At 42.0% G+C, this 26,662-nt stretch overlaps 1 protein-coding gene across 2 annotated transcripts in view; it reads left to right on the plus strand.

The window, feature by feature from the left end:
• The window catches only part of SLC37A2 (solute carrier family 37 member 2), a 38,345-nt gene extending 12,070 nt beyond the window's left edge, over positions 1–26,275 (plus strand). The window contains exons 2-19 of one of the 2 annotated variants that reach the window (XM_081334003.1): positions 1,664–1,745; positions 2,113–2,200; positions 3,562–3,640; positions 5,279–5,414; positions 10,379–10,455; positions 11,361–11,527; positions 12,913–12,950; positions 13,971–14,138; positions 15,710–15,800; positions 16,659–16,721; positions 17,540–17,625; positions 18,211–18,259; positions 18,488–18,561; positions 19,529–19,607; positions 20,794–20,891; positions 21,197–21,261; positions 23,725–23,772; positions 24,176–26,275. In XM_081334003.1, coding sequence (XP_081190129.1) covers positions 1,664–1,745; positions 2,113–2,200; positions 3,562–3,640; positions 5,279–5,414; positions 10,379–10,455; positions 11,361–11,527; positions 12,913–12,950; positions 13,971–14,138; positions 15,710–15,800; positions 16,659–16,721; positions 17,540–17,625; positions 18,211–18,259; positions 18,488–18,561; positions 19,529–19,607; positions 20,794–20,891; positions 21,197–21,261; positions 23,725–23,743 — 1,459 coding nt within the window. In that variant the 3' untranslated portion in view covers positions 23,744–23,772; positions 24,176–26,275. The remainder of the gene's footprint in view (positions 1–1,663; positions 1,746–2,112; positions 2,201–3,561; positions 3,641–5,278; positions 5,415–10,378; positions 10,456–11,360; positions 11,528–12,912; positions 12,951–13,970; positions 14,139–15,709; positions 15,801–16,658; positions 16,722–17,539; positions 17,626–18,210; positions 18,260–18,487; positions 18,562–19,528; positions 19,608–20,793; positions 20,892–21,196; positions 21,262–23,724; positions 23,773–24,175) is intronic. The other variant, XM_081334004.1, reaches the window with a different exon arrangement.
• Positions 26,276–26,662: the final 387 nt, after the last annotated feature.

A 26,662-nucleotide genomic window follows, 5' to 3' on the forward strand; every position in this document is an offset into this window, starting at 1 on the left:
TCACTCCCCATGTGACTGAACATTTGCTTGTCCTGGCTTGCTTTGGAGAATGGAAAGATTCCAGTGGAATAAAATACTGGATATGTAACTCAGCGTTGAACTGTGGAGTTTTTTGTGCTCTCGGAGCTTGGTTTATCAAGCTCAGAGAACACCAAAGACCTCACAAGGAAAGACTCTATTGCTTTTCCTGTTCGAAAACAGGAAGGGGCAGATGCTGACTGTTTGTAATCTCTCCTCTTTACTTGCCAAATAAAGACTTTTAATGCAAACCACGTGTTTATCCCATCTAAAGAAGCAACAGATTTTTGGGATGTTCTACCTGTTAGTGTCGGGCATTCCGAATTCCTTATCTTGGAAAGGGAGAACATCTAAGAAGCGGCATTTAATTATTCCCTCCATCCCCCAAAATAACTTCTTTTTTTAAAAAAAAATCCCCTTTTCCCTTCATGGTAAGGCTACCACATCTTTGTCATTGCAAGGAAGTCTCAATAGATGGCAAGACCTCAAGTAAGGGAAATAACAACGATGCTGAGTGGGGAAAAAGAATATTTGTCGTGGTGGCTTTATTTGAGGAAGTTCAAAATCTGGGATGTTGCTTGTTGGTTTTCAACCAGTTGGGGCTTAAATAAAGCTGAAGTAAGTTATTTTGTGTAAAAGATGGCTGTAAGAAAAGCCATTTCAGGGCATGGTAGAAGCAAACAAACAGTGGACCTGGGATGTTGAATTCTAAAGAATTGATTTATGGGTTGTGTTTTTGGGGGGAAGAATCAAGGACCCATAGTCTGGATGGACCAGCCTGGCAAACCAGATTGACAGCATGGGCCAGAGATTTGTGACCTCGTTCTTGTTGTCAGCAGTGGACTTAATTATTTCATAGAGCGCTGTCTTAAGCCAAGTCAGACCTTTGGTTTCCCCTGTGTCAAAATGATGAGTGATTAAATGGTTGGTAAATTTCAGAAAGGTTTCCCCAGGAATATTTGGTAGTATATAGATGTCTTGAAAATGGCATGTTCCTGCACTCTGGCCATTGCTTGCACTGCACAACTGATGGACAATTCAGGGCCTAATTCAAGGCAGCAAAGAGGCATAGCCATTAGATCATGAACTGCTTCCAGTTCCCAATAGGAACAGAGGGGAAAAAATCACTTGTCCCCTGCTTTTGAGTAACTTAGCTCTAGAATTTCACTTGCATTTACCATGCCTGAGATGCTTTGAAGTGCATCACGGTACCCTAGGTAGCCATATTGAATCTGGATCCAAGCTGTCCTACTATTGGAGGACTTAAGGAAGCCAGGGAAACCTTAATCTTGCAGATGCCTCTGTTAAGGACTACTTGCCTTAGATACTCTGGAGAATCTTGGCCATGTCCTTTCTTGGTACACAACATTCAAGGGACCAGGGGCTGCAATTTTGAATGTAAATCCAGGCTCTAAAAAGTGTGTGGAGTCAGGACAAAGAACCGGGTAGGATGGAAACAAATATTTAGTACCTGTTATCACTTTTGTTCCATTAAGACTTAAGACCTGGCAGCCCAAGTTCCTACAAGACTCACAAGTTATACACTCCTGCGCTCTGTGAATTGAGGCCGCCTTACTATGAAGTAGTCACTGATTTACATCCCTTCTGCAATGTGTCTCTCATCCTCATGTACATTTTTCCATAGGTATCGGGGATTGATTCTGGTGCTAACGTTCCTGTGCTACACTACTTTCCATCTCTCACGGAAGCCCATTAGCATTGTAAAGGTAGGTATAAGTAAAACCCAGGGTGGAAGAGTATATTTTAGGCATGTAAAGACGAGAGACTCATTGGCTATTCCGATCAAGACTTTTACTATATTTGTCAACAATCTCCATTAAATAAGAGCACGCTGGCTAGGGAATTCTGGGAGTCGAAGTCCACACATTTTAAAATCTCTAAGGTCGAGAAACACTAGAATAGAGAAAGTACTGCTTCCCAGGAAATAGTCAGCAGTTTACAATGCATGTCGCCTCCCCTGTTTCTCTTCTCCTTTCCCAGATTATAAATTCCTTGTTAACAGATTTGTCCTTTTACACTCCTAAAATTCACGGTCAGTGATGGCAATCTGCTCTCTGTCCTTTGTTTGATCAGAGCGAACTGCATCATAACTGTTCTTCACGGGGATCCAGGCCAAACAATGCGTCCAACAGCACCACTTGGTGTGACTGGAAGCCCTTCGGTAAGATGCTCTTAATATCTGTTTCCCATCAAACCCACCATCATCTTGGTCCATCCAAATGCCGTAGGGCAGAGTAGGCCGGATACGTCAAGACTAAAGTACTGTGAAATGGGGAGGACTTGTAGCTCAGAGAAGAGCCTCTTCTCTGCATTCTACCCAGTTCTGGCATCTCCAGCTAGGGTGAGAAGGAACAGAAGCCCCTTCTCATCTTTTCAATATAATTTTCAAAGCTCTTCTTCCACCTGTCTGAAAAATGGGAGAGGCGTTTTGCTTTCCAAGGCACCGTCTTGGAACTTTCTGGGACTGTAGCAGAAATCCTTTTTAGAAGTCAGACTGCTCATTTAGACGGCAGCAGATCAACCTTAGCATTGGTCCCTGTAGAGTCTGTGCTTCTGATGCAATGACTGATCTGAATCTTGACTTGAGATATTGTTGAGAGCCACCTAAAATGTCCTTGATTTTGGAGAGCTGGAGATTAGCAAGTATTTATTTATTTATTTATTTATTCATTCATTCATTCATTCATTCATTCATTCATTCCAATTCTAACTCCTTTCATGTTATCAGCAATTCGAACAGCTTCCCAGAATGAATTAGGCCAAAACCAGAAGGGTTGGTAGCTCAAGGGATACACAATTTCAAATAGATATTCTGATCTGAAGCTTTTTTTCTGGGTGCTATTCATTCAGGGTTTTAGAGTCATCTCACCAGTTTGCACCCCTTTTTAATATTGTGCCGGATTTGACCTGAGGATTGATTACTATTTTTCATCCAATCAAGTAATACTATAATCAACTGGGATCAGGAAACAAATCCTGTAAAACTAAACTACAGCCCCAGGAATGTTAAAAAAAGGCTCCTCATCTTCTAATCCTTTTTTAACGAGAAAGGTTGGTAATTGACCTAATGTCTTTTGGCAGCTAGGTGTTCATTGCTGAATTCAAAGTGGGGGAAGTCAGGCGCAAGTCAAATCTATTTTGCTCGCAGTTGGGAATCAGACTTTAGAACAGGGGTCTTCAAGCTTGGCTCTTTTATGACTTGTGGACTTCCAACTCCCAGAATTCCTCAGCCAGTGTGCCTGGCTGAGGAATTCTGGGAGTTAGAGTCCACAAGTCATAAAAGGACCAAGTTTGAAGACCCCTGCTTTAGAAGAAAAAGCTCAGGACCACAAGGGCTTTTTATGGATGCATTTCATTGTGGGAATTCTATCCCATCTTTTCCCCAATTCTTTGGAAGGCAAGCATTGTTCCCGGAGTTCTCCCCCCCCCCCATCCTGCCCAAATACTACCTGTTCAAGTTCTGAAAACTATAAATTGTTGTTTGGTAAAAGATCTTCAGTGCACTTCATGCTCTTTTTCCAGATCAGGATAACTACAAGGAGCTGTTTGGAGCCCTGGACAATGCTTTCTTGGTGGCTTATGCAATTGGGATGTATATCAGGTAAGACCAAGGGGGAAGCAACACTCTGCAATGGCCAGAAAAGCAGTAAGGCATAGTAAGACCAAGGAAGCAAGGAGTGAAATAAGAATAAGAAAGTTTCCGCCAACACTATTCATTATGGGTCTCAGGTTTGTTTTCCACTGCAGACTTTATTTGACACCTGGTTTCTTTCTGCAAATAGAATCAGGGTGGAAAACCAGAATCCCTTCTGTTGGCTGGGGAATTCTGGGAGTTGAAGTCCACCCATCTTAAAGTTGCCAAGGTTGAGAAACATTGGTCTGGAGGCTCTCTGCACTCAGGCTGGTGTTTTCCTTCATTAAAGACATCTGTATTGGACTTTGCTTTAGCAAGGCAGTTTCACTGTTGTTGTTTTTTGTCGTCATTTGTCATCAAGGTTTGGTTTTGGTTGACTTTTACTGATAGGGCCTTTCCATAATCAATTGCTTCAACAATTTGTCATGGAGAGCGTCAGCAGCTTGGCACCTTGGCTTGGCAGCTCAAGTTGATGGTTTCAAAACATCCTGTGATCTAAGAGGTGCTCTTAGGACGTATCTATAATGTTTGATTACCCTGGCAAAACATGACAACTGTTGGCCATGTTCAGGAGCAATCTGCCCACTTCTCCACCCTGCAGGGAAGTAGTTCAGAGATAGAGAATTCCCTTAACTGGGATTACAATGCCAGACAGATAAGAAATCCACTAATGGAAAGCCTGAAATGTCAACAGGACTCTTGTCAAGATGATAGATTCTGTTTACTGAGAACTAAACAGACCCTTTGGTCACCTAAGTGGTTATTAAAGAGCTTCATAGGGTATTTGGAAGGCTGTTGATAGGTCACAATTGTGTGCAGGCTGATTAAAGAGAAAGTTGTTCAGCTCAGAGATGGAAGGGCTTCATTGTGTACAGTAAACCCAGTTCCATTCTCATCAGCTGCAGTTCAAATTGTGTTGTGTTTTTTAATCTTCATTTTGTCTTCGAGGTTTCCTTCCTTCCTTCCTTCCTTCCTTCCTTCCTTCCTTCCTTCCTTCCTTCCTTCCTTCCTTCTCTCCAGCTTAACTTGTACAAGGCCAATTCCTTAACCCCAAAGCCAAAACGGTTTGGCTTTTAGCTCTAACACAAAAAGAAAGCACGGGTGAAGTTAGGGCATGTCCTTAACGGATTTAAACAAATCTCAAATGCCTGGGACAAACTCTAGAAGGAGTGGAGAGCCAACTTCAGAAAAATAAGGCCAAGGGCTAATGATGACTGGATTCACATTCCACCATAGTTTTTGTGAAAGCTGTATATTCCCCCATAGTTCAAAATCTGAATCCCTCTCTTGCAGTCAGGGTATCTCAGGCCATACATTATACCCAGCCAAGATGAAATGAATCATGCAACGTCTTAGTGTAATAGGTAAACCCAACTTTTTTGGCTAGTAAATGTTGCTTACAGTAATGTCACAACCAGGTCTCTATGGCTTTTCAATAAACCTAATTAAAATAAGTCCTGGCATTGCAGCGAGCATCAACCCAACTCTGTGTAGCTATGGTTTGATGACTTTCAAACCTCCTCCAGCTCCGGGATTCTATCATGGTACACTGATAGGAGGCAACAAACTGTGATTTAACAACTTGTCTATTCTGTTCTCCCACAGTGGGATTTTCGGCGAGCGACTTCCTCTGCGCTACTACCTCTCTGGAGGCATGTTGCTCAGTGGTTTATTTACTGCCTTATTTGGACTGGGCTACTACTGGAATATCCACCAGTTATGGTACTTCGTATTTGTACAGGTAAAGACTTTGATCCCATTTGCTAACCAAGTTCTCTCCATATTTTATATGGGGTGGGCAGGCTCTGGTCAGCCCTCCTCAAACTGTGCAGCAACATCTTGAGGCATTTTTTTTATTCAAGGTTTCCCATTCACGCCTTTTCCTTCTTCTACCATTAAGAAGGAAAGAAAAAAGAACAAGCAACAAAGAGTCTCTGTTTCAATTTCCCATCAGGAACCAAAACAAGTCTAGCATTCAAGAAGACATGATCTTCTCTTTCTTTTACCATGTCTCTTATCAGAGATTGATGCCCATCAGTGGCTATCATTCTTTTGAGGTTCTTTTGTATCTTCTGACAATCCAAGACAGTGCCAGAGCCAATACTACTACTACTACTACTACTACTACTACTACTACTACTACTAATAATAATAATAATAATAATAATAATAGAGAACTGAAGCGTACAGTTGATTGATATCGCTGTACCAGGAGATGCCAGAGTCAAAGAAAAAGAACTGAAAAAAATTATGAAATACCGCAACCTGGCCATCAAAACTGTGCGATTATGGATGAAACGTATAAAGTGATACCTATTGTCATTGGGGCACTGGGAACTACATCCAAAAACTTTGCAAAATACATCAAGAAATTACAGCTTCCTGCAATAACTCCAGCAAAGCTACTAAAAACTGCGCTACTCGGAACATCTTACATTTTAAGGAGATACCTGGTTGATACCTAGGATGCTGGCAGCAACTTGTATCAACCACTAGTGCCAGTCAATTTGAGTGTTCAGTTGACTGAGGTTCATGTTTAATGAATAAAAAATTTATAATAAGAAATAATAATAATAATAATAAATAATAATAATAATAATAATAATAATAATAATAATAATAATAATAATAATAATAATAATAATAATAATAGAGTTGGAAGGGACCTTGGAGGTCTTCTAGTCCAACCCCCTGCTCAGACAGGAAACCCTATACCGTTTCAGACAAATGCCTGTCCAATCCTTTCTTCGGTACGGGGTTGTCGCACTTCCTCTCTCCCCTTCTTGGTTCCATGTCTTGGGTTGCAGCTTGGTTCCGTTCTCATGTGTTTTCCCTATCTCTGCTGTGTCATAGGAAACTGGAACACAGAAGCGTTCTGGTCTGTGGGTGTATTAAAGGCTGGGCAAACAGAAGGCAGATATATTTAGCCCCTGGAAAGAATTAGGGAAGGGATGGAATCTGTTTTTCCATCCAAGACCCACTTGTGTACATGAGACACATGCTCACCCCAGATGAGGTGTTTCCAGATGGTGTCTAGCCATTCTAGTCCCGTGTTTATTTATAATTAAAAAATCATGATTCAGGAATATGCCTTCTATGTCCCCTCCTGTCTGTGAGAGCCATGAGTGACTCTGTGGCTTTTCTCTAAATTTATCTGCCTGCTTTCCTCATTCAGATGAAACTGAATGATAGGTTGTGATCAGAGGCAATTTGGCACTCTTTCTCTGTTTCTCTTCCTTTATGGATTTGTTTTTTCAAGCTGGAAAAAAAGTTCTATATTTAGAGAGGGAAAAAGAACAGAAGAAATAATGACTGAGCAGTAGATGATGGTGATCAAACACACACACACACACTGTTTTTTTTTTTTGTAAAAGAAAAAGATGCCGGAACACACACATCATACAACCTGACTTGCCTATCCTACAAGGTTCCATCCAAAAAAGGTGCCAGAACTCCGTTCTGAGCGTTCTATGACAAAAAAAGCCCTACATATACATAGGTAAAGGTAAAGGTTCCCCCGCACATGCGTGCTAGTCGTTTCTGACTCTAGGGGCCGGTGCTCATCTCCGTTTCAAAGCTGAAGAGCCAGCGCTTGTCCGAGGACGTCTCCGTGGTCATGTGGCCGGCATGACTAGATGCCAAAGGCACATGGAACGCTGTTACCTGCCCACCATAGTGGTCCCTATTTTTCTACTTGCATTTTTACGTGCTTTCGAACTGCTAGGTTGGCAGAAGCTGGGATGAGTAACAGGCGCTCACTCTGTTACGCAGCACTCGGGATTTGACCTGCCAGACTGCCGACCATCTGGTCGACAAGCTCAGCGTCCTAACCCACTGAGCCACCGCGTCCCTTTTTTACATATACTTATACATATACATATACATATACATATACATATACATATACATATATATATATACAAACACACATCTTGAATAAAATAATCCATTTTGCCCAGTCTAATTCATGATAGTAACTGTAGCCAAACATGTGGTTTGTATGCATCCCATAATTAAAATACTTCTGGGTGTCCCATAACCGGTTTTCCATAGAATTACAGCTGAGACTATTGTCCTTGAATAATTCCCATGAATCAACCCATCACTTCACCTCACTGTTTCACTCTGTAGATGTGGGCCAGATTTTGCTACCTGTCATCACAAACCCTGCAGCTGAAATTATTTAGGAAGACAGATCAAAACCTGCTGTCCTCCTCCTTAAAAACTACCTATTTGATGTTATGTATTATATGTATAAGGCCATCCAATTCCATTGTGACTCCGGGAAGCATGCATGCTACCTTAATACCAGTATTATTATTATTATTATTATTATTATTATTATTATTATTATTATTATTATTATTATTATTATTATTATTATTATTATTATTATTATTATATTTATTATTATTATTATTATTTTATTTTATTTTATTTTATTTTATTTTATTTTATTTTATTTTATTTATTTGTTTATTTAAAAATATAAACAGAAGAAAAAACAGCCTCCAGACACCCCCCTCAAACTCTAAAATAGCCCTGTATAAATTACAGGTTGCCCGCCACCCACTCTTAACTCAAGGCTTGGAAGCTTTGTCAGCTTTTCCAGGTAGAGCAGACAGGAAACACAACCACATGAAACAGGATCTTGCAAGTCTGAAAGCACAGATCTTCCGCCATCCCTTTTTGCAGCCTGATAAATGAGGAAGGATCTTTCCTGAGTTGATTTCTCTGCCCTCTGCCATTACGTAGCTGTGGGTTCCCCGCCAGTTTTACCTGATCATTGGGGGGCATCTGTCTCCTCCTCCCGCTGGTTGTTCTAACATACCATTAGAGGTTTTAAGAACTTGGAATAAGATCCAATGAATCTCAGGGGAGTGGGGAAAGAGGGGTGTTGTTCCAGAAGGCAGGCACTGCAACAGAGAAGTCATGCTTCCTAGACCTGTTAGGTGAGGAGGTTCTTCGACCTCCGAGAGAACAGAAAGAGGTGCAAAGTTCTTTTTACACTGAGCTCTAAAGGAGAGGATGGATGGATGGATGGCTTTATGCACGATCCAGGGCCTAGGCCATCCGTACTGTACACTTAAAAAGGGCAGACTCCACGCATTCTTGTTTCCATGAAGCTGGGAGGAACTGAGGATTTGACAAAGGCATCAGCTGGAGGCTTGCGGGGTCAGTGGGCAGCATAAGACAGAGGCTTGTTGAGAAAGAGGATGACGTTTGTCACTTGCTGGGGAAGAGCCTCTGCTGAGTCACTCAACCGCAGCTGTTGGAGAAGCTAGATGAGAAATAAATGCTGCAGCCACCACAAAGCAGGGACTATGTAGGCACTCAGAGTTATACCCCAGATCTGCCACGATTGCTTCATCAGGCTGATAACCACCTAGAAATCCCTGAGGAATCCAATGTTGTGGCTTTGAGCAAGCTCCCTTTCCAGTCAGATTAAGTTCTTGGGGTGTGTGTGTGTGGGGGGGGGGGGGAGGAAGAATTAGCTAATAACCAAACCAGCTAAATAACATCCTGATCTAACATCTGGGGCAAAAGAGCAAGAGGACAAGATCTAACTGGTGCTTTGGAGATCTGCCCACCTCCTACTTGTTTTCTAGATCTCCTGCCTTTCCTTCAGGAGATCAAGGTGGCATCTGCAGCACTCTTCCTTTCCTTCCCCCCCCCCCCAGAACATCACTCCATGAGTTCGAGTGGGCTGTGACGGAGTGACCCGCCCCCCCCCCCGCTACTTTTGTGGCCTGTTGAGAAAGAAAGTCCCAAGTTTTTCCACCCCATTGCCAAAAACTCTCTTAGTGATTTCGCATGATTACATTTTTCCAAACACATTTTCCGTCTGGTTATTTAACTAGCTAATGTCTCATTTCCCATTCAGGATCATCTCTCTCTCTCTCTCTCTCTCTCTCTCTCTCTCTCTCTCTCTCTCTCTGTGTGTGTGTGTGTGTGTGTGTGTGTGTGTGAGAGAGAGAGAGAGAGAGAGAGAGAAATTGGCCTCATTTTTGCTTTTCCCACATTCCTTTTTTGTCTCCTCCAACAGCATTTCTGGTGCGCATTGCATAACTTCTTTCTTGCTTCTTGAAAGTTTATGTAGTCATCGCATGTTAATCTTTAGGATGTCCCAAGACATTTAGGGTGCTTTTTCCTTGCAAAAGATTTTTTAAAAAATTGCTCTCTAGAATCAGCTCTACAGGTAGTCCTTGACTTACAACAGTTCATTTAGTGACCATTCAAAGTTGCAACAGCACCGAAAAAAAATGACTTACGACCATTTTTCATACAAACGTTGCAGCATCCCGGTGATCACATGATCAAAATTCAGACGCTTGGCAACTGACTCATATTTATGACGGCTACAGTGTCCCGGGGTCACGTGATTCCCCTTTTGTAAACGTCTGATGAGCAAAGTCAAGAGGGGAAGCCAGATTTACTTAATAACCTTGTTATTAACTTGAAAAGGGCAGAGATTCGCTTAACAACTGTGGCAAGAGAGGTTGTAAAATGAGGCCAAATTTATTTAACAGCTGCCTCACTTAGCAACAGAAACGTTGGGATCAAATGTGGTCATACATTGAGGACTACGTGTATAGTTAACGTGTGTGTGGGTGTGGGTGTGAGAGAGAGAGAAAGTGAATGCATTCATGCGAATAGCATGTCCTTCAACAGTTAACTACTCTTCTGTCTTGGGCCCTCTATTAGATCTTGAACGGCTTGGCTCAGACAACTGGATGGCCATCGGTGGTGACGTGTGTCGGCAACTGGTTCGGAAAGGGGAAGTGAGTTTGGTTTCTTCACGCCCTGCAGATTGTTGTTTGCTTTCCAATCTCGGTTGCTTCATCTTCATCCCCGGAAGAAGCCTTTCATTTCTTCCCACACTGTCAGGAAATGCAACCCTGCGCATTTAAATGGGACCGTGGTTTGATTAATTGCTTGGTATCTTCTGATGCTCTGCACGCTGGCCCTGTGACTCCTGCCCTAAAGGAGAGATGCCCAATTTCATCTCTGCAGTGACTGTGAACTGGTTTGGGTGACTGATCTCCACAGTTCATTGGAAGCCAGCTGATCAGCGTCATTGCTGGGCAGGGATTTGAACCGGGATTGCTCTAATCCAAGCCGAGCTTGCATGTTGTCCACTGTAGCGCGTGGCTTTCAAAAAAAGGTGCAGGGCTGCCCCAGTTTTTCAGCCCCCAGAACTGCACTTGGCACTTTTGATGTTATACAAAGGATATAGGATACAGGATAAAAATGGAGCTGGGCCCAGAACACAAATTAAATGATACTTAATTTAATTCACATTTGCTTTTCTTTTAACTTAATTTAATGCAAAGTGAATATGTTTGCCAAAGTCCTTCAGAAATGACATAATCCCCAGGTCAGAATGTGTACTTGTGACGTAGCAGTTAGGGGGAAAATGAATAGATTGGTGCCATCCAGATGTTTAGCGGCATCAGTCCTCATCAGCCCCAACCAGCATGGTCAGTGGTAAGAGATTGTGAGAGCTGTCAGCTAACAATTCTGGAAAGTTTATCTGTAAGTTGAAGCATTGGTCAAACTGCCGCAGAGATCTCATGAAACTGATTCCCACAAAGTGTTGAACCATAATGTGTGGGTTCCCAATGTGCCTCTGAAAACTAAGCCAAAAAAGACAGACATTTACAACAGGACTTTTGTTTCTTGCCAGGCGAGGTTTAATCATGGGCATCTGGAATTCACACACGTCTGTTGGAAATATCTTGGGATCCTTGATTGCTGGCATCTGGGTTTCAGAGGCGTGGGGACTGTCCTTCATTGTACCTGGAATCATTATAGCCTTGATGGGTGTTATCTGCTTCCTGTTCCTCATTGAATGTAAGTCTTGTATGCTTTTTGCATTATAGGAAATCAGATTTGGTATGGTGATGGACAGTAACAGTGGTCTGTTATTGGGATTTGTTGCTGGGTCAAAGATTTGCTGTTGTGTTTTTTAAATATCTGTGCCCAGTAGGAATATTGCACTTGCTCGGTTAAGCTTTATCATAATGGTGCTTTGTGATATTGTTACAAAGCCTATTCAGAGTGATGTTAATATTTCTTGCCTTCAGCCTGCTGTCTTTTATTTTTTTTTATTTATTTATTTATTTATTTATTTATTTATTTATTTATTTATTTATTTATTTATTTATTTAAATCCCATTTATATCCCGCCCTTCTCCGAAGACTCAGGGCGGCTTACAATCTAAGCACAAATCAAATGTGCTTAGCAATAGCCTTCATTCTATGTATATGCCTGCTTATTAGGGCTTTCGCCCCCCCCCCCAAGCGGCATTATTACAAAGTCAGCTTATTGCCCCCAACAATCTGGGTCCTCATTTTTACCTACCTCGGAAGGATGGAAGGCTGAGTCAACCTTTTGAATAAAAGATAACTTTAGTTCTAGCAGTCAGGATTCCCAAGATGGTATATTGTAAACAACTTCCTCCCCACTCCCAAAGTGAAAAATATGTGGAATGGGGTTAAAACCCTTAATTTTTCCTTTCAGCAGAGATTGATCCTGAAAATTACTTTTTTTTAAGCCAAAATATCTGCAGTGCTAAATATCTTAATTCGACCCAGAAGAGAGAAAAAATCCAGTTCAAATGAATGTCATCTAGCCAAAACTTTAGGGTTTTTTGCTAGAGAAATGATGGGTAAATAATACTTAATCGAAGTGACCATATCAGTTTCTCGAACTGAAAAACAAAATTGAACAAAAATGCTACAGATTTAAAGTAAAGCAATTCTCACATTTTGGATCGTGCAAGCCATAACCGTCATAACATCAACATGAAGAAATATCAATTATGTGCTAATGAGGGCTTCTGATGTTCCTTGTTTCATAGACCACATTTAAGTGGTTGTCACCACCTAGTGGCAGGTAACAACATCATCGCATTCTTCCCCAGCAAATGAAAGGATAATTACTATGATACATGTATTTTACCAGGAAAAGTAAATAAGGCAGGCTCAAAACGTCAGCGCCCTCCTAAGCACACCCATTCGCTCCAAATCCATCGGCGAGGTCCGTTTTGCTCTCCAAATTCATGGGGATGTAACCCTAGCCCTAACTGAATTTGTTGTTTATTATTTATCATTCCTTTATCTACCATAAGTACCTCTACACCTATTGCCCCCTAATTTAGAGACTGTTGGAGAAATCATTAATAACGCTTTCCCCCCTTCAAATGAAATTCGCTTTTTGTCTCCATGTCTTTCAGATCCAGAAGATGTTGACTGCAGCCCTCCTCTTCACCATGTGAGTTTTATCTGGGAATAAATTCCTTTAACTGTAATGAAACTTAACTTCTGAAATTATACTCTTTGTATTTGTTTTGGTTTTTTAAAATTTTTGCAAAGGGTTTCTTATTTTTGCTTTGAAGCTAGCCAGGGGTAGGCAACCTTGGCTCTTTTATGACTGGTGGACTTCAACTCCCAGTATTCCTGAGCCAGCATGGCTCAACTTGGAAACCTCTCCCTTTCCCCTCAGTATGGCTGGCTCAGGAATTCTGGGAGTTGAAGTCCACGAGTCATAAAGCGGCCTAGGCCTAGGCCAGGTGTAGGCAACCTTGGCTCTTTTATGACTCGTGGACTTCAACTCCCAGAATTCCTGAGCCAGCATGGCTCAACTTGGAAACCTCTCCCTTTCCCCTCAGCATGGCTGGCTTAATAGCTCAGGAATTCTGGGAGTTGAAGTCCACGAATCATAAAAGAGCCAAGGTTGCCTACCCCTGAGCTAGTCGTTTTATTAGATAAGAAAAAACAGTGGGTGTTGTTTTTTTTCTTTTTGCCATGGAATATGAACTGGCCCAATTTTGATTGTTTTTGATTTACATGTTAGCCTTTTGTACTGGCCTTGGAGGACCTATCAGCCAAAACATTCTGAAATGAAAATCATGAGCCCCTTGGCTGAATGGTGCTTATTCGAAGCCTTTTAATTAGGAGTCAGCCATTCAGTTTCTGTGATTTGGGAGAACTGGAGGAAAACCATTTAAGGAAAGCTCACGGGGGGGGGGGTGCCTTTCTCCCTGATGAGAGTTTGCATCTGGAAAGGAAGCCACCCCTTGAGGGCATTTAGTGACTGGCCCTGTCTGGTTGTAAATGGCATTGCAGGGCTTGAGTTATTCAGTGAATCACTGCAGCTATTAAGTTAGCAACACAGTTGTTAAGTAAGTGTGAAATACGTCCCTTTTTCTGGCTCCGTTGTAATTTCAAGCGGTCATTAAGCAAACTGTTGCAACTCGAGGACTAACTGTGTATTATTATTTTTTATATACAGGAGACCAGTTCAGATGAGAAAGGTCTGGAGGCAGGACACTCCATCAGTGACGGGAGCCTCAACACTTCTACCAACAGCCGAGAAAACATCATTGATGTGGCGGAACATGCCAAAGATTCTGGGGAAGACCGAGAAGCCATCAGCTTCGTTGATGCCCTGAAGATACCTGTGAGTGTGGTCCTGCTTGGATGCCAAGCTGTCAAACACTGTTGGCTAGATGAGAAAGCCAAAAGAACGGTTGCCCTAAAGATGCTTTTTCAGGAGGCAACTGGACTTTCTTGTTTTTCTTTGAAGACATTTTGCTTCTCATCCAAGAAATTTCTTCAGCTCTGACTGGGTGGTGGGGAATGGAAGGATTTATATTCCTTGCAGACGGCTGTTCGCTGTTGAGGACAGGTGCAGGCTGTTGGGGATGAGTCTGTGTTGTCTGCAAGGAGTATAAATCCTTCCATTCCCCACCATCCAGTCAGAGCTGAAGAAGCTTCTTGGGTGAGAAGCAAAAGATCTTCAAAGAAAAACAAGGAAGTCCAGTTGCCTCCTGAAAAAGCATCTTTGGGACCACTGTGACCTGGATGACTGAGAATCTCCAGAGACATCTGAAAAAAACGGATGCCCAACTTGCAGTAGTGGGATTAGCAGCCTAGATGCAAGTTAGAATCCACCATGACATTAAAGTGAGATCAGTGTGCCATGGCATCTTCACGAGGCAAATGATGTAGTTAAAAATAGTTGCGTACTAACCTGGGGATTTCATCTGCTTCCACACCAACACCTATGCATGGTTTTGGTCTATCAGGGGTAGGCAACCTTGGCTCTTTTATGACTCCTGGACTTCAACTCCCACAATTCCTGAGCCAGCATGGAATTCTGGGAGTTGAAGTCCACGAGTCATAAAAGAGCCAAGGTTGCCTACCCCTGGTCTAAATCAAGTGCAGAGCGTATGCTTACCCTTTCTCTCCACACACAGTACAGACCCAGCTCTCAACCATTATCTTTTTCTTCCTTGGGATTACTCCCAGCAGGCAACCAGTTTAAAAGGATCGTGCTGGCATCTTTACTACAGTAGATCTAATAGCAACTGCCATACTATTGATGATTTTGAACCAAATAAGACATTCACTCTCAGTGAATGGCATGGTGGCCTAGAGGTAAAGATGCTCACCTCCCACTTGGAAGGATGAGAGTTCAATCTTAGGCAGCGACGGATGTTTCTCTATCAGGGCGCAAAGAGAAAAATATTTGCTGAGAACTCCACATAGGCATCAGGAAGAGGATCCAGCCAGTAAACGCTCAGCTCCATTCAGTCCCCCCCCCCCGACTCCACTCCAAAGCAACGGATTACACGGTCGTAAAAAGGAAAAAAAATCACTCTTAGCAAGTTTTCTCTTGGTTGAGTGCAAGTCAGAGGAGGGAATTTAAACATGATAGAGGGCAAATGGTTGGATCGCTTCTCCTCTGTGGTTGTCCTCATCTAAATTAGAGCATCTCTTAATGAAAATAAATGAACCAAAGAACTGCCTGCAAGGCTAGTTTGGGTTTCCCCCCCCCCCCACGTTTTGTTCCCCAAATTAAAATTCAAAACTCACAAGCTTCATTTAAGAGAGGTGAAACAGGAAATCAGGAAAGTTATGTCACTGATCTTCTGTCCTACATTAGATCTTGCTTTTTTTCTGCCTTCCAACTGATTTTCAGCATTTGCTGATGGCTAATCCCTTTCTCCGTCTCTCTCACCATTGTAGGGAGTGATCGAATTTTCGTTTTGCCTTTTGTTTGCCAAACTAGTCAGCTACACCTTTCTCTATTGGCTGCCTCTCTACATCGTGAACGTTGGTGAGTCAGGAGCAAGTTACTTCTGATACCCAAATGGTAATACTGGTCCAGGAAGTTTTGACCTACTTAAGCAAGTTTGATTTATGGTATTTCCAAGGACTGTTTTGACACATAGCTGCCCAACGTATCAAATTTAAGCAGTCGCCTGTCAGCTAAATTTAATGGCACAACTGCAAGACCTTGAAAGCTTGTTGTGTCAACTCTAAATCAGGATTAAGAAATTCAAAAAGAAAAAAAAACACAGGGTCTATCTCCTAGCATGGAAAATTCCAGACTCTGCCACAATTATCCCACAGTCTGGCTTATTTTGCAGAAGAAACAAGTTAAATGTGACCCCTGATTGGCAAAACATTGGCCAACACGTTGATAGAATATTATATGAGAAAAGTAATGTTCTGGTGCTACATAAATCCTCGTCTTCTAAAGATTTTCAAGTCAGCTATTTTGGAACACACAGAGCTTCTTTAGATCTAAATAAGTTGGAGATTTACCCAGTTTATTATTGCTGAGGTTGAATGGCCATGACTCCAAATTATCAACAGTAGTCTTCCCAATACTGTTAATGAAGATCTTGTTTTTTTTAAAATTGGGTTCTTATGCATGCAATGCCTTGTCGCTGCGTGGTGCTTCAGATCCAAAGAGAAAAATGCTCTTCAGAGCATGTAGAGTTGCACACATAGTATTTATCAGACTTGGCTACTTTTGAGGATTTGCAAAGAAACGCTGTATGTTTCTTGAAGACTCCTTTCCACCTTGAGTCATACATATTGCACAGCCCAACAAAGCATGTTCTGTGTCATGGGCCGTTGACCATCACTCATTCTTGTTTTCTCCTTTCTCTTTCTGTTGTTCTTGCAGCCCGCTTAACTGCAAAAGAAGCTGGAGATATGTCAACTCTGTTTGATGTCGGCGGCATTATTGGTGCGTTGGATTGATTTCATTGGATCTTTGCATTTTTGTATCAGAGTCTGGGAACAGAGGAGATGTTGAGGGTGTGAGTTGACAGCCTGGAGCAGGGGTCTGCAAAATTGGCAACTTTAGGAGTTGTGGACTTCAACTCCCAGAATTCCTCAGCCAGCCAGGCTTAGAGCAGGGGCCGCCAACCCCTGGACCACGGACCACTACCGGGCCATGACCTATTTGGAACTGGGCCATGCAAGAGACAGACCGGCATGCACGTGTGCAATTCCACTTGCACGAGCAATGGGCTGATGTATATGTGCATGCACACCAGCTTGCACGGCCCGGTTCCCTTCGCTCCCCTTCCATCCGGGCCACCAAGCCGCAAACGTTGGGGACACTGATCTAGAATAGGCAGTGGCAGGAAGTACTTTGTAATCTTTGGGTGGAGCCTTCAGTGATTTGCAGATCACATCACATTTTTTTCAACTCCAAGCAATCAAATTTGTTCCCTGCCTTTAAGTTTAGATTGCTGAAAGGAAAGCAAGGCTACCGGATGTTGACTGGAAAAATCTGGACTAACACTAGATGTCAGCCAACAGTTACCCTATTTTTGTGTTTCTAATGCCCCTCCATTTTTGCAGGCAGATCTAGTAGCTCTAATGGAAAGTAGCTGGAAGGAGGAAAAGCTGGAATGAGTTTTTTGTGTAAGAGGCTCAGGAGCTCAGTTCAGTTTGGAAAACAAAGTTCTGGGTTGAGTGTAGGATCGGCACCTGCCTTCCTGCCTGTTCTTAGCTTTGGCATCTTCTACTATGAAACCATACCTCTTTGTCACACAGGGGGCATCGTGGCTGGTCTCGTTTCAGACTACACCGGTGGCAGGGCCACCACTTGCTGTGCGATGCTTATCCTGGCAGCTCCCATGGTGAGTAGTCCCATATCACCCTCAGCTTCATGAGTTCTGTATCGTTTTGGGAGGAGTAACTACGTAAGAAGATCTTTAGCTTCGTGCAGTATTCTGGTTGACCACTGATAGAAAAGCCAGTGTTGAATTAAGCAAAAGATTTCACCTAGTTTAGACAGGGTTTTTTTATCTACTGTAATCTGATTTGTCAATAGTTTGGTAACTTGTTACCCAAGAAGCCATAGTTGGCTGGGATTGTACAACAAGCTGAGCACAATTCAAGTGACCTCGGCCAATATTTTAGACGCCAGGTAGCCTTTTCTAAGCCCCTGTCCTGCTTCTATGCCAGTCAACCTTAGGGGGTCTTGATGTTTTGAAGCAAAGTTCCCACAGTCCTTTGTCTTTGGCCATGCTACTTGAAATTAATGGAAAGTCCAAAGAAGCCCAGATGTTTTATGAAGTTGGTATTATCAGACATAGCTAGCAGTATAAAAAGGTTCAGTTGCCACCACCTGTTTGAGAAGGAAGCAGTGTTCCAGGTTCCTGGTGTTTTGTTTTTTTTCTTTACGGGCAAATTCTTACGTGTTGCTTTGCTTTTGATTCCAGCTCTTTTTGTACAACTACGTTGGCCAAAATGGACTAGGTACCTCCATCGGTAAGAATGCATTACTTTCTGGAAATGTTTTGCTACAAATCCATGTAAACGTCCCAAAAGAAAATTGGGAGCGGTCCACACATTAGCTTGACCTGGAGAGCAATATATATTGTTTCATCCAGACAGCCTTTTTGTTCGTAAGCCAAGGACGTACCTGTCCTTAGCTGGAAAATAACCTGGTTAGGTTGTAGAGCTGACGTTTCTTTTCTTTTTTTTCTTTTTATTTAGCAATGCTCATTATCTGTGGTGGCCTCGTCAATGGACCCTATGCTCTCATTACAACTGCTGTTTCAGCTGATTTGGTAAGGATGAACTTGCTCTTTATTCAGCCCTACTACTTTTTGGCTTGTCATCTGAGTCAACGCTGGCAACGTGAAACTTTTAATTCACTCAGGTGCAATTTTGCAGCCCTGTGTGTGTGCATTTGAGGATTTTTTTTATCTCAGTTACCCCCCAGGAGGGAGATGATACTTTGCACAACTGTAGTTTAGTGAGTTAAAATGGTAGTTCATCCCTCATTTGGCGTCAAACATGAAACACCTTGCCTGCTGATATTCATAGTTGTGCCTAGATATTTTGCGTCTTCATCTGCTTTAAAATTTCTGGGCTTGGACAGACTTAGCGGAATAAGATTTCACAAGCACAGCACAGTGGTTCATTTATTTGGGCACAGCTAAGACATTTCTTTCCATCCAGTATAAACATGACACCTTGGATCAGTGAAATCTCAGGAGAATGGAAATTCTTAGCTGAAAGCAACCTATAGAAGCTGAAACTTGGAAGGGGTTTGGAACTTGGAAAAGACCTGATTCAAAGCAATTCCATTTATCCAGCAGCTATTCTGGAAAGGTTTCTTGATTGCAAAATTTTCCCCTTCTCCATGGTAACTGTTCAACTAAAGGAACCTTTATTCCCGTTTTTGGCTGAAACTGATAAATTATCTAGTTGATTTTTATTGCAGCAAGACTTGCAATTCTCACTAGAAGCTGTGAAAGACAAAACATAGAAAAACAAAGAAATTACACTATGTAATAAATAAATTATCAGCTTTAGCAATTTTTTTTGCACCCCGGGTCCTTCAGAAGTCATTCCTTTGCCAGTCCTGAAGTAAACTAAAGCTGTTTTACACCCATGGACAAATCAGGAAGATAAAATGTAGGGTATTTTGGAGCTCTGTGAAATTGAACCTGTACAACGCTTATGTAATCTGTTCAAGTACTATTTTTCCTTCGCATTTGTTTATTCATTTTTTTTTCTTGTCCTCTCCAGGGTACTCACGAAAGTCTCCAGGGAAACGCAAAAGCTCTCTCCACAGTCACAGCCATCATTGATGGAACAGGATCTGTAGGTCAGTAGCCAGATGGCTGCCAATTTAATCCTTGATTGTGTTTTAAGAAACTTTAGTTAGGCTTAGTAAAGATCTCAGTAAAATTGAGAGGTTTTTTTTCTGTCTCCAAGGATCGTAACAATGAGAAATGGATATTAACCCTTGCCAAGAGTCTTTGCTTCATACGGATAGTCCTCCAATTACGACTCAAATTCACAGAACATCAAAACTGAGTCATAAATAGCTCTGGGGCAGTTTATCATAACTTTGAACAGTTGTTAAGCAATCGGTTGTAAGTCGAGGACTACCTGTACCTTGCTAATACAGTGTGATCCATTTTGAGTCTAAATCCACTCTATGAATGGCTGACACAAAGTTCTCCTTGTCTGGAATGTTCAAAGATCTGCACATGCAGGGATGTGACACACAGACTGACACCCTTGCCTGCACTTGTGAAAGAACATCTTGAACACATTAACTTCTCTAGTTGAAGCTATCAAGTAACTCTCTGCATTAAGAATTGCTGTCCTGATTGGATACCAACCAGAAGCTTCCCAAAAGCATCTATCTCATGGTCCATCCTTTCCTTCAGAATTCTAGCTGAGGACCTTGTTCCCACCTGGCAGTTTATGTCATGGTCTGTAACCACATGCTTGTTACTTCAGTTCCCCTTCTCGCCCTCCTTGGGGACAGCTACTAAATAAGGACTCCCAATTCCATTTTGCTAAAAGGTGTGGACCATCTACATCAGGGTTCCTCACCCTATGGACCGTGGCCTGGTCCCGGGCCATGGGCTCTTGGCCAGCAGGCCGCAGAAATGGCTGGCCAGTGTGCACACACTTGGGCGCACATTCCCTCCCACTTGTGCTAGCGCCCACGGCTCCGTTTGTGCATGCGCACAGCTGCGAATGGGGCCACTAGTTCCAGTGGGTTGCACGGCCCGTTGCGCATGCATGCATGGAGCCCCTAGCCATGGTGGAGGTTGCGCGGCCATTCATGCATGCGCATAGCGCAAAGCCCATTCTGCATGCACGAATGGGGCCACTAGTGCCACGCCAGTGCCACGCACACACCAATTTTGAAGCTGCTCTTCTTCCCTCCAGACTGCAAGCCTGAAAAGGTTGGAGACCTCTGATCTACATGAGATGAGCTGGGATTTTATCTGGGCTCCTGCGTTGCTGATCTTTTGCATGATTTCCATTTTCAGGTGCTGCCCTTGGGCCTTTGTTAGCAGGTTTGATCTCCAGCTCTGGTTGGGACAATGTCTTCTACATGTTGATTTCAGCTGATGTTTTGGCGTGTCTGGTAAGTACCTTTTCAGGAATATTCTGCTCCCACTTAGCAATTGTTTAATTAAATGTGAATGGCAAAATGTGAATTCTCTCCCGTTGCATTTTTTTTTAAAAAAAACCCCACACGCACAAATTGGGGACCTGCATCACGAAATTTGGAAAGAAGCAATTAATAGAAGGTAGTGGATTGGTTTGAGGAGCATGATTGCATTACGTTTCTATTAAAATAAATCAAGTAAATGTAATCCGTTGTAAACTTTCGCACAGACCTATAAAATTCATGGAAAAAGTAATTTTGAGTACGTCTTCTGCTTTCAGCTCCTTTCACGAGTGGTGTTCAAAGAAATTCGAGGTTGGTGTGGCTGCTATACAAGAAAAAGAGGGTAAGTGTTTGAAAAAGCCATATTCCAGATGTTGATAAGCTGAGTACTAATCCTTTGGTAAAGTTCCAGTACAAAATTCCTAGATTTTCAACATTATGAATCATCTTGCTTTCTGAATTCATGGACACCTAACCCTAATCCTCTAGCCATGAGATAGACAAAAATCCCTTTCCAAACCCGTGCTGTCCCTTTAACAAATACCGTGTGTTATTACAGCTCTTGTTTGGCATTAACTCACCAATAGTGTTGGATACAAAATAACTTACAGAGTGCCAGTGTATTCACTACTTCACTCTTCCTGCTTAATAGAGAAAAAAATGTCCAAATCTCAAGGGTATTATTTCCTTGCCACAATAATTTTCCTTCTCTTTTATGGCATCTCAGAGTTCAATGCAGTTGTGAAAAAAGTTGGATACTATTCAGCATATTAATTCTGTGAGCAAAATATGCTTCTGGTGGCCTATTTATATTTTTAAAAAAATACAAACAACAAGCTAAAATGGCAAGAAGATTCGAGACGTTCTGGCAGAGGCACTGCTGAATTAAACGAGGATGGTCTGTTGTAAAGCAGCAATCCGTGGAAAATGTGGCCAACTCTGAAATAACCTTTGATAGTAGATTTCTCACACACACACACACACACACACACACAATGTAGTGGTGTCAGATGTGCTGTTGTATTTTCAACACAAGTCTGCATATGTTGAATTTGTATTCAAAATTGTAGGTCACAATTTTCAGGTTGTTTTGCTAAAACCATCACTCCCAACTTGTTGCTCAATAGGTGTGATAAGCTTCATTTCCCTTAAAACTTAAAACAGTTTGGGGATGAATGTTAAAAGTCCAATAACTGGAAAGCAAGGATTTGGGGAAGTGTACTCTAAGCCATGCCTGTTCACAGATGCTGGTATCCTCCTTTACCCAATAATTAGTTCACCCAAGATAAATGAATGGATTCAGTGAATTTCAACTTGAAAAAAACTTCACAGCAAGATGTCGTGGGAAATAATTAGCATTACTGTGGACTTGACTTTGCACAAACATCAGTGTTCCATGATTATGCTTTGTGTACCTACAAGTCCCCTATCAAAGAATGTTGATTGTTATTGTCTAGGTGTGCAACTGAGATGAATAAATTGAGTAATTTAAAGCAGTGGTTCTCAATTTTGATCCTTCCAAGAAAGGCATGGATCGTCTTTATGGAAGACAGTGTCCTAGTTGGATTAGATATTTAGACACAACCATCTTAATCATCAAACTTCCCAGTCCTGTATTGTGTGTGTTCCATTCTTGCTTGCCCATTGTTTTTCATACTGGCTGTTTTCCATCCTAAGGGACACTAAGGAACTTCAAAAACCTTCCATATCTTACTAGGTGCATCTGACACTCTATATCCTTATCTCCTAATTGTGTTAATGTTCAGGGTTCAAGCCAGACAGCCAAGTGCCTTCTATTCTAGTCCTCTTCCCTATTTTTACTTAATAATCTGAGGCTAGTGAGCATACTTAGAGGTTTGGAGGTGGATTGCAATTCCGTTGTAAACGGGAAAAGGAAGGACGAAAGGGAAAATGAGATTTTTCCCTGCAGCAGGATCATGCTTTCTTGCTCAGCCGTGATCTTGCCTTGGCTCGTGTTTGTTTGTTTGTTTCTTATATTTTTATACTGCCTGTTTCAAAAAAAGCAACACCTAGCAGTTCCCATCACACTTCTGTCAACACTCGTTCTCCGAACCTGTTATTAGAAACAGTGATAGCATATTGTCCCTCCTCCATTTTTTTCAACTCTTGACTTTTGTTCTTAGTTTAGGAGCATCTGATTTGAAGCTACTCTTTCAATCAGGGCATAACTTACTAAATGGGCCCTGCTTCCAGTTTAAAGTTAATCCATAAGCAAAGCACCACCAAAAGAAAGGCCCTCCCTTTGAAGGTCACTTTTTTTAAAAATCCCATTTATATCCCGCCCTTCTCCGAAGACTCAGGGCAGCTTACAATCTAAGCACAAATCAATGTGCTTAGCAATAGCCTTCATTCTATGTATATGCCTGCTTATTAGGGCTTTCGGGGGGCCCCAAGCGGCATTATTACAGTCAGCTTATTGCCCCCAACAATCTGGGTCCTCATTTTACCTACCTCAGAAGGATGGAAGGCTGAGTCAACCTTGAGCCTGGTGGGACTCGAACCTGCACTAATTGCAGGCAGCTGTTACTTAAGGAGGCCTAAGCAAAGCCAACAGTTCCAGCTCAAAACCTTTGGCAAACAGGAAAGTTCCTATAAGATGTTGCTTGGGTGAGTGTTCCCAGAACAGACCGGGATCAATGGGTGTTGCCCTTTGCTAGGAACAATTAGAACAATCATTGAGAACCATTACTTTAAAAGCAAGGAACCTTTCTGAATGTCTTCTGCACACTTTGTTCCACCTTGCTCCCAGAAACTCGGGTCCACTTTATGTTGATTATATTTGCAGGTCAATCACCATTTTTTGAACACTCATGCTCTGGGGCCATAAATCCCGGTAAGTCTATGTTCCAAGCCCCTTGATAGGTCTCTTGGCTTTGGGTGTCTTTGGTTCCAATGGTTAAAGATTGTTCTTGATCCTCTACACCTTCTTGGAATCTTATTTCTTGAGTATCTGGTGGTGGAGAAAAAAATCAAAACGTCTGAGAAAGAGCCTTGTACAATGATTAGGGTTCTTGGGCTTTCTGCACGCTTTCCTTGGTCAAGGAAGACCTGAACCTCAAACCTCTGATAACTTCTTTTCCTGCCTCTTGAATGCTAAGCCTAAAACGTGGATGCGACGCTTGAGTTGGATGTGTGAGTGGCACCGTTTGGCCTTGGTTCTCCCAAGGTCGTTCCCACATACCGTTAAAACGTCTGAGCTGATGACATTTCTGATTGTATCCTCTTGTGTATTGCAGCTTTAAAGAATTTTGATACGGTCTGCATTGGCCATAGGAGCCCATCAAGGCAAGAAGGAAGAACAGTGCCAAGAGTTTGCTGACCCCACCCATACAGCTCATGTGGGAGGAATTTATGACACTCCAATGCACTCCAGAGACAAAACTCTCCTACCAAAAGCTAGCCAGGTCAATCAGTGGCTACACTTTTGGTTTTTAAAATGACTGACGGTGGAAAACAGGGGGGAAAAAATACAAGAAGAGAAAAAAGAATGGACGTATTTGGGATCCAGGTTGGGTCGCCAGGCCTTTGTTTTTCTATCAGTTGCCAGGTGCATTCCATTTTATTTTTTCTATTTTATTTTTTTTAACTATTAAAAACAGAACCGGTCCAGGGCTCATTTCTCCACCTGGAGGGAAAAAAAGCCTTTGGTCCTCTTGTAATTGCTGCTTTTTCCAGAGTCCTATTTTATTTTATGCAAAACCACTGCCAAGTGTTTAATTTGAATTAGAAGAACTGCCTGGGGAAAAGAGGTTTCCTCTTAAGCCAAACTCTTTTTTTTACTAAAAGTTGTATGTTAGTGATAGCTATTTCTACTACAAGGACATGAAGCTCGATGTAAAATATCACGAGCAGAGCTGAAAATGGCACTAATCACCCATAAACCATCCTTAAACTCAGAAAGCAAGACTTGCGTTCTAGAGAGGAATAACATTTGGGAGGGAAAGGCTAGTGAGTTGCACAAAGTGAGGCACAGCAAGCAGGTTTTTTAGGGGTCAAACCTGCAGATTTAAGGGACAACTCCGAAGAAGGAAATAACAAGCCACTTCCAAACTCTGCCAGAAGACCAAAATGATCCAATTGTCTATTCCTGCTTTACGTCTCCTACAGTCCTTGAAATATCTTCAACTGGAAAGTCAGTGGGAGGCTGATGCAATGCTTTCTTCTTACTGAAAGATCTGGGAGGCTCCTTTTGAAGAAATATTGAATATTCCAACCTCCTCTGCTTGCAATTGATCAGTTGCGATTGATCAAGTGTGATCAAGACGTCTTGGACCAAATGGATCTAATTTCGACAAAAACACCCATCTTCATTGAGGCCGACTTGTGCGTCTAAATCTCTTCTTCCATATCTCACACCAAAATAAGAGAGCTGCTGCTCTTGAGGCATGCAACATGGCCCACATGTATTTTGCTGTAAGTCCTGTTTACCTCGGGGCACATAATGCTAGCGTGTGTCAAAAGTATTCACATTGGGATGTTTGGAAGAATAGTCAGATCAGCAGAATGGAGGTTTCATCATGATCTGGGATATACTACGTTCCTCTGAGTTTGTTGAAGGTGACCTCCAGCTAAAACACCTGTCTCCAGATCATCCATTGCAAGAGACTTCTTAAGGGTTAGGTGTGAAGGAAGGCAAGGATTAGGTCTCTATAGAGCCCCCCGTTCTGCTTTTGTTAAACCTTGTCGTCTAATGTTATGGAAAAGTTTTTTTCTTCTCTGGAGAAGAAAATGCTAGTGCAATCCTCCTAGGGAATTGATACAGGGTGCTTTCATTTAACTGAGTTATGAATTGGCCAGGGATGTGTTTTATCTTTAAGTACAGTCATTGTATTTTTAGTGGGCTGCAGTTTCTATTGCATCTCTCCAATTTACCCCAAATCACAACAGAAGGCCTCGTGAAGGGAATGTCATCCTTCTAAATTAGGGTGGTTTGGTTTTTTTTCCTAGATTAAGAGTGAAGTTAACTAAGCAAGCTGCAGAGGGATAAACAAGAGCAGTGTCTGGTATAATTCAGAAGAGAATAAGTTCAACAATGCCAAGTCAAATCAGCCGATAAGAAATATCATGAACTCCACTAGGCAAAGGTTTATGTCATAACAACTCTGATAGGCTTTAGACCAGAGGTATCCAACCTAAGCAACTTTTTAAGACCTGTGGACTTCAACTCCCAGCTAGCTATGGGGGAATTCTGCCAAGGTTGGACACCCCTGCTTTAGATTAATACAAAGCTCTGGATAGTTTGTATAATGTTTACCATCTTGTATGTAGATGAACTTGCTAGCGATGAAATCTTGTCATGTACTAGTTCCATTCATGTAACAAGTAAAGACTCAACATAAATTTTATTTATACCGTAGCCTACTTTGTTCGAGTTTGCTGTGATATGAGACTAATGACCCAACCCTAAAGTACTCATTCCTTAACTTGTCTGTATATTTCAATTTTTAATCTTGGTGATCTGATTCATAGATCACACCAAGCCTGTCATTTATTTGGTTTGGGTATAGCATTTTAAGTGAATTCAAATATGCTGCTTTATTAAGCCTGATTCCAACAAGGAATGAGGAGGAGATGGAAGAAGAGTGCCACAAAGACCTTTACTGTTAATATGTAATTTATTTAAAGCAAATCTGCTAAATAGAAAAATGGACCATTGGCGTTCTCTGGTATCTGAGGAAAAACAATTTGAGTTTGGAGGAGAAAAACATTCATTGAATTGTGTT

This window comes from Vipera berus, assembly GCF_964194415.1.
Source record: "Vipera berus genome assembly, chromosome: 8".
NCBI classification, from domain to species: domain Eukaryota; kingdom Metazoa; phylum Chordata; class Lepidosauria; order Squamata; family Viperidae; genus Vipera; species Vipera berus.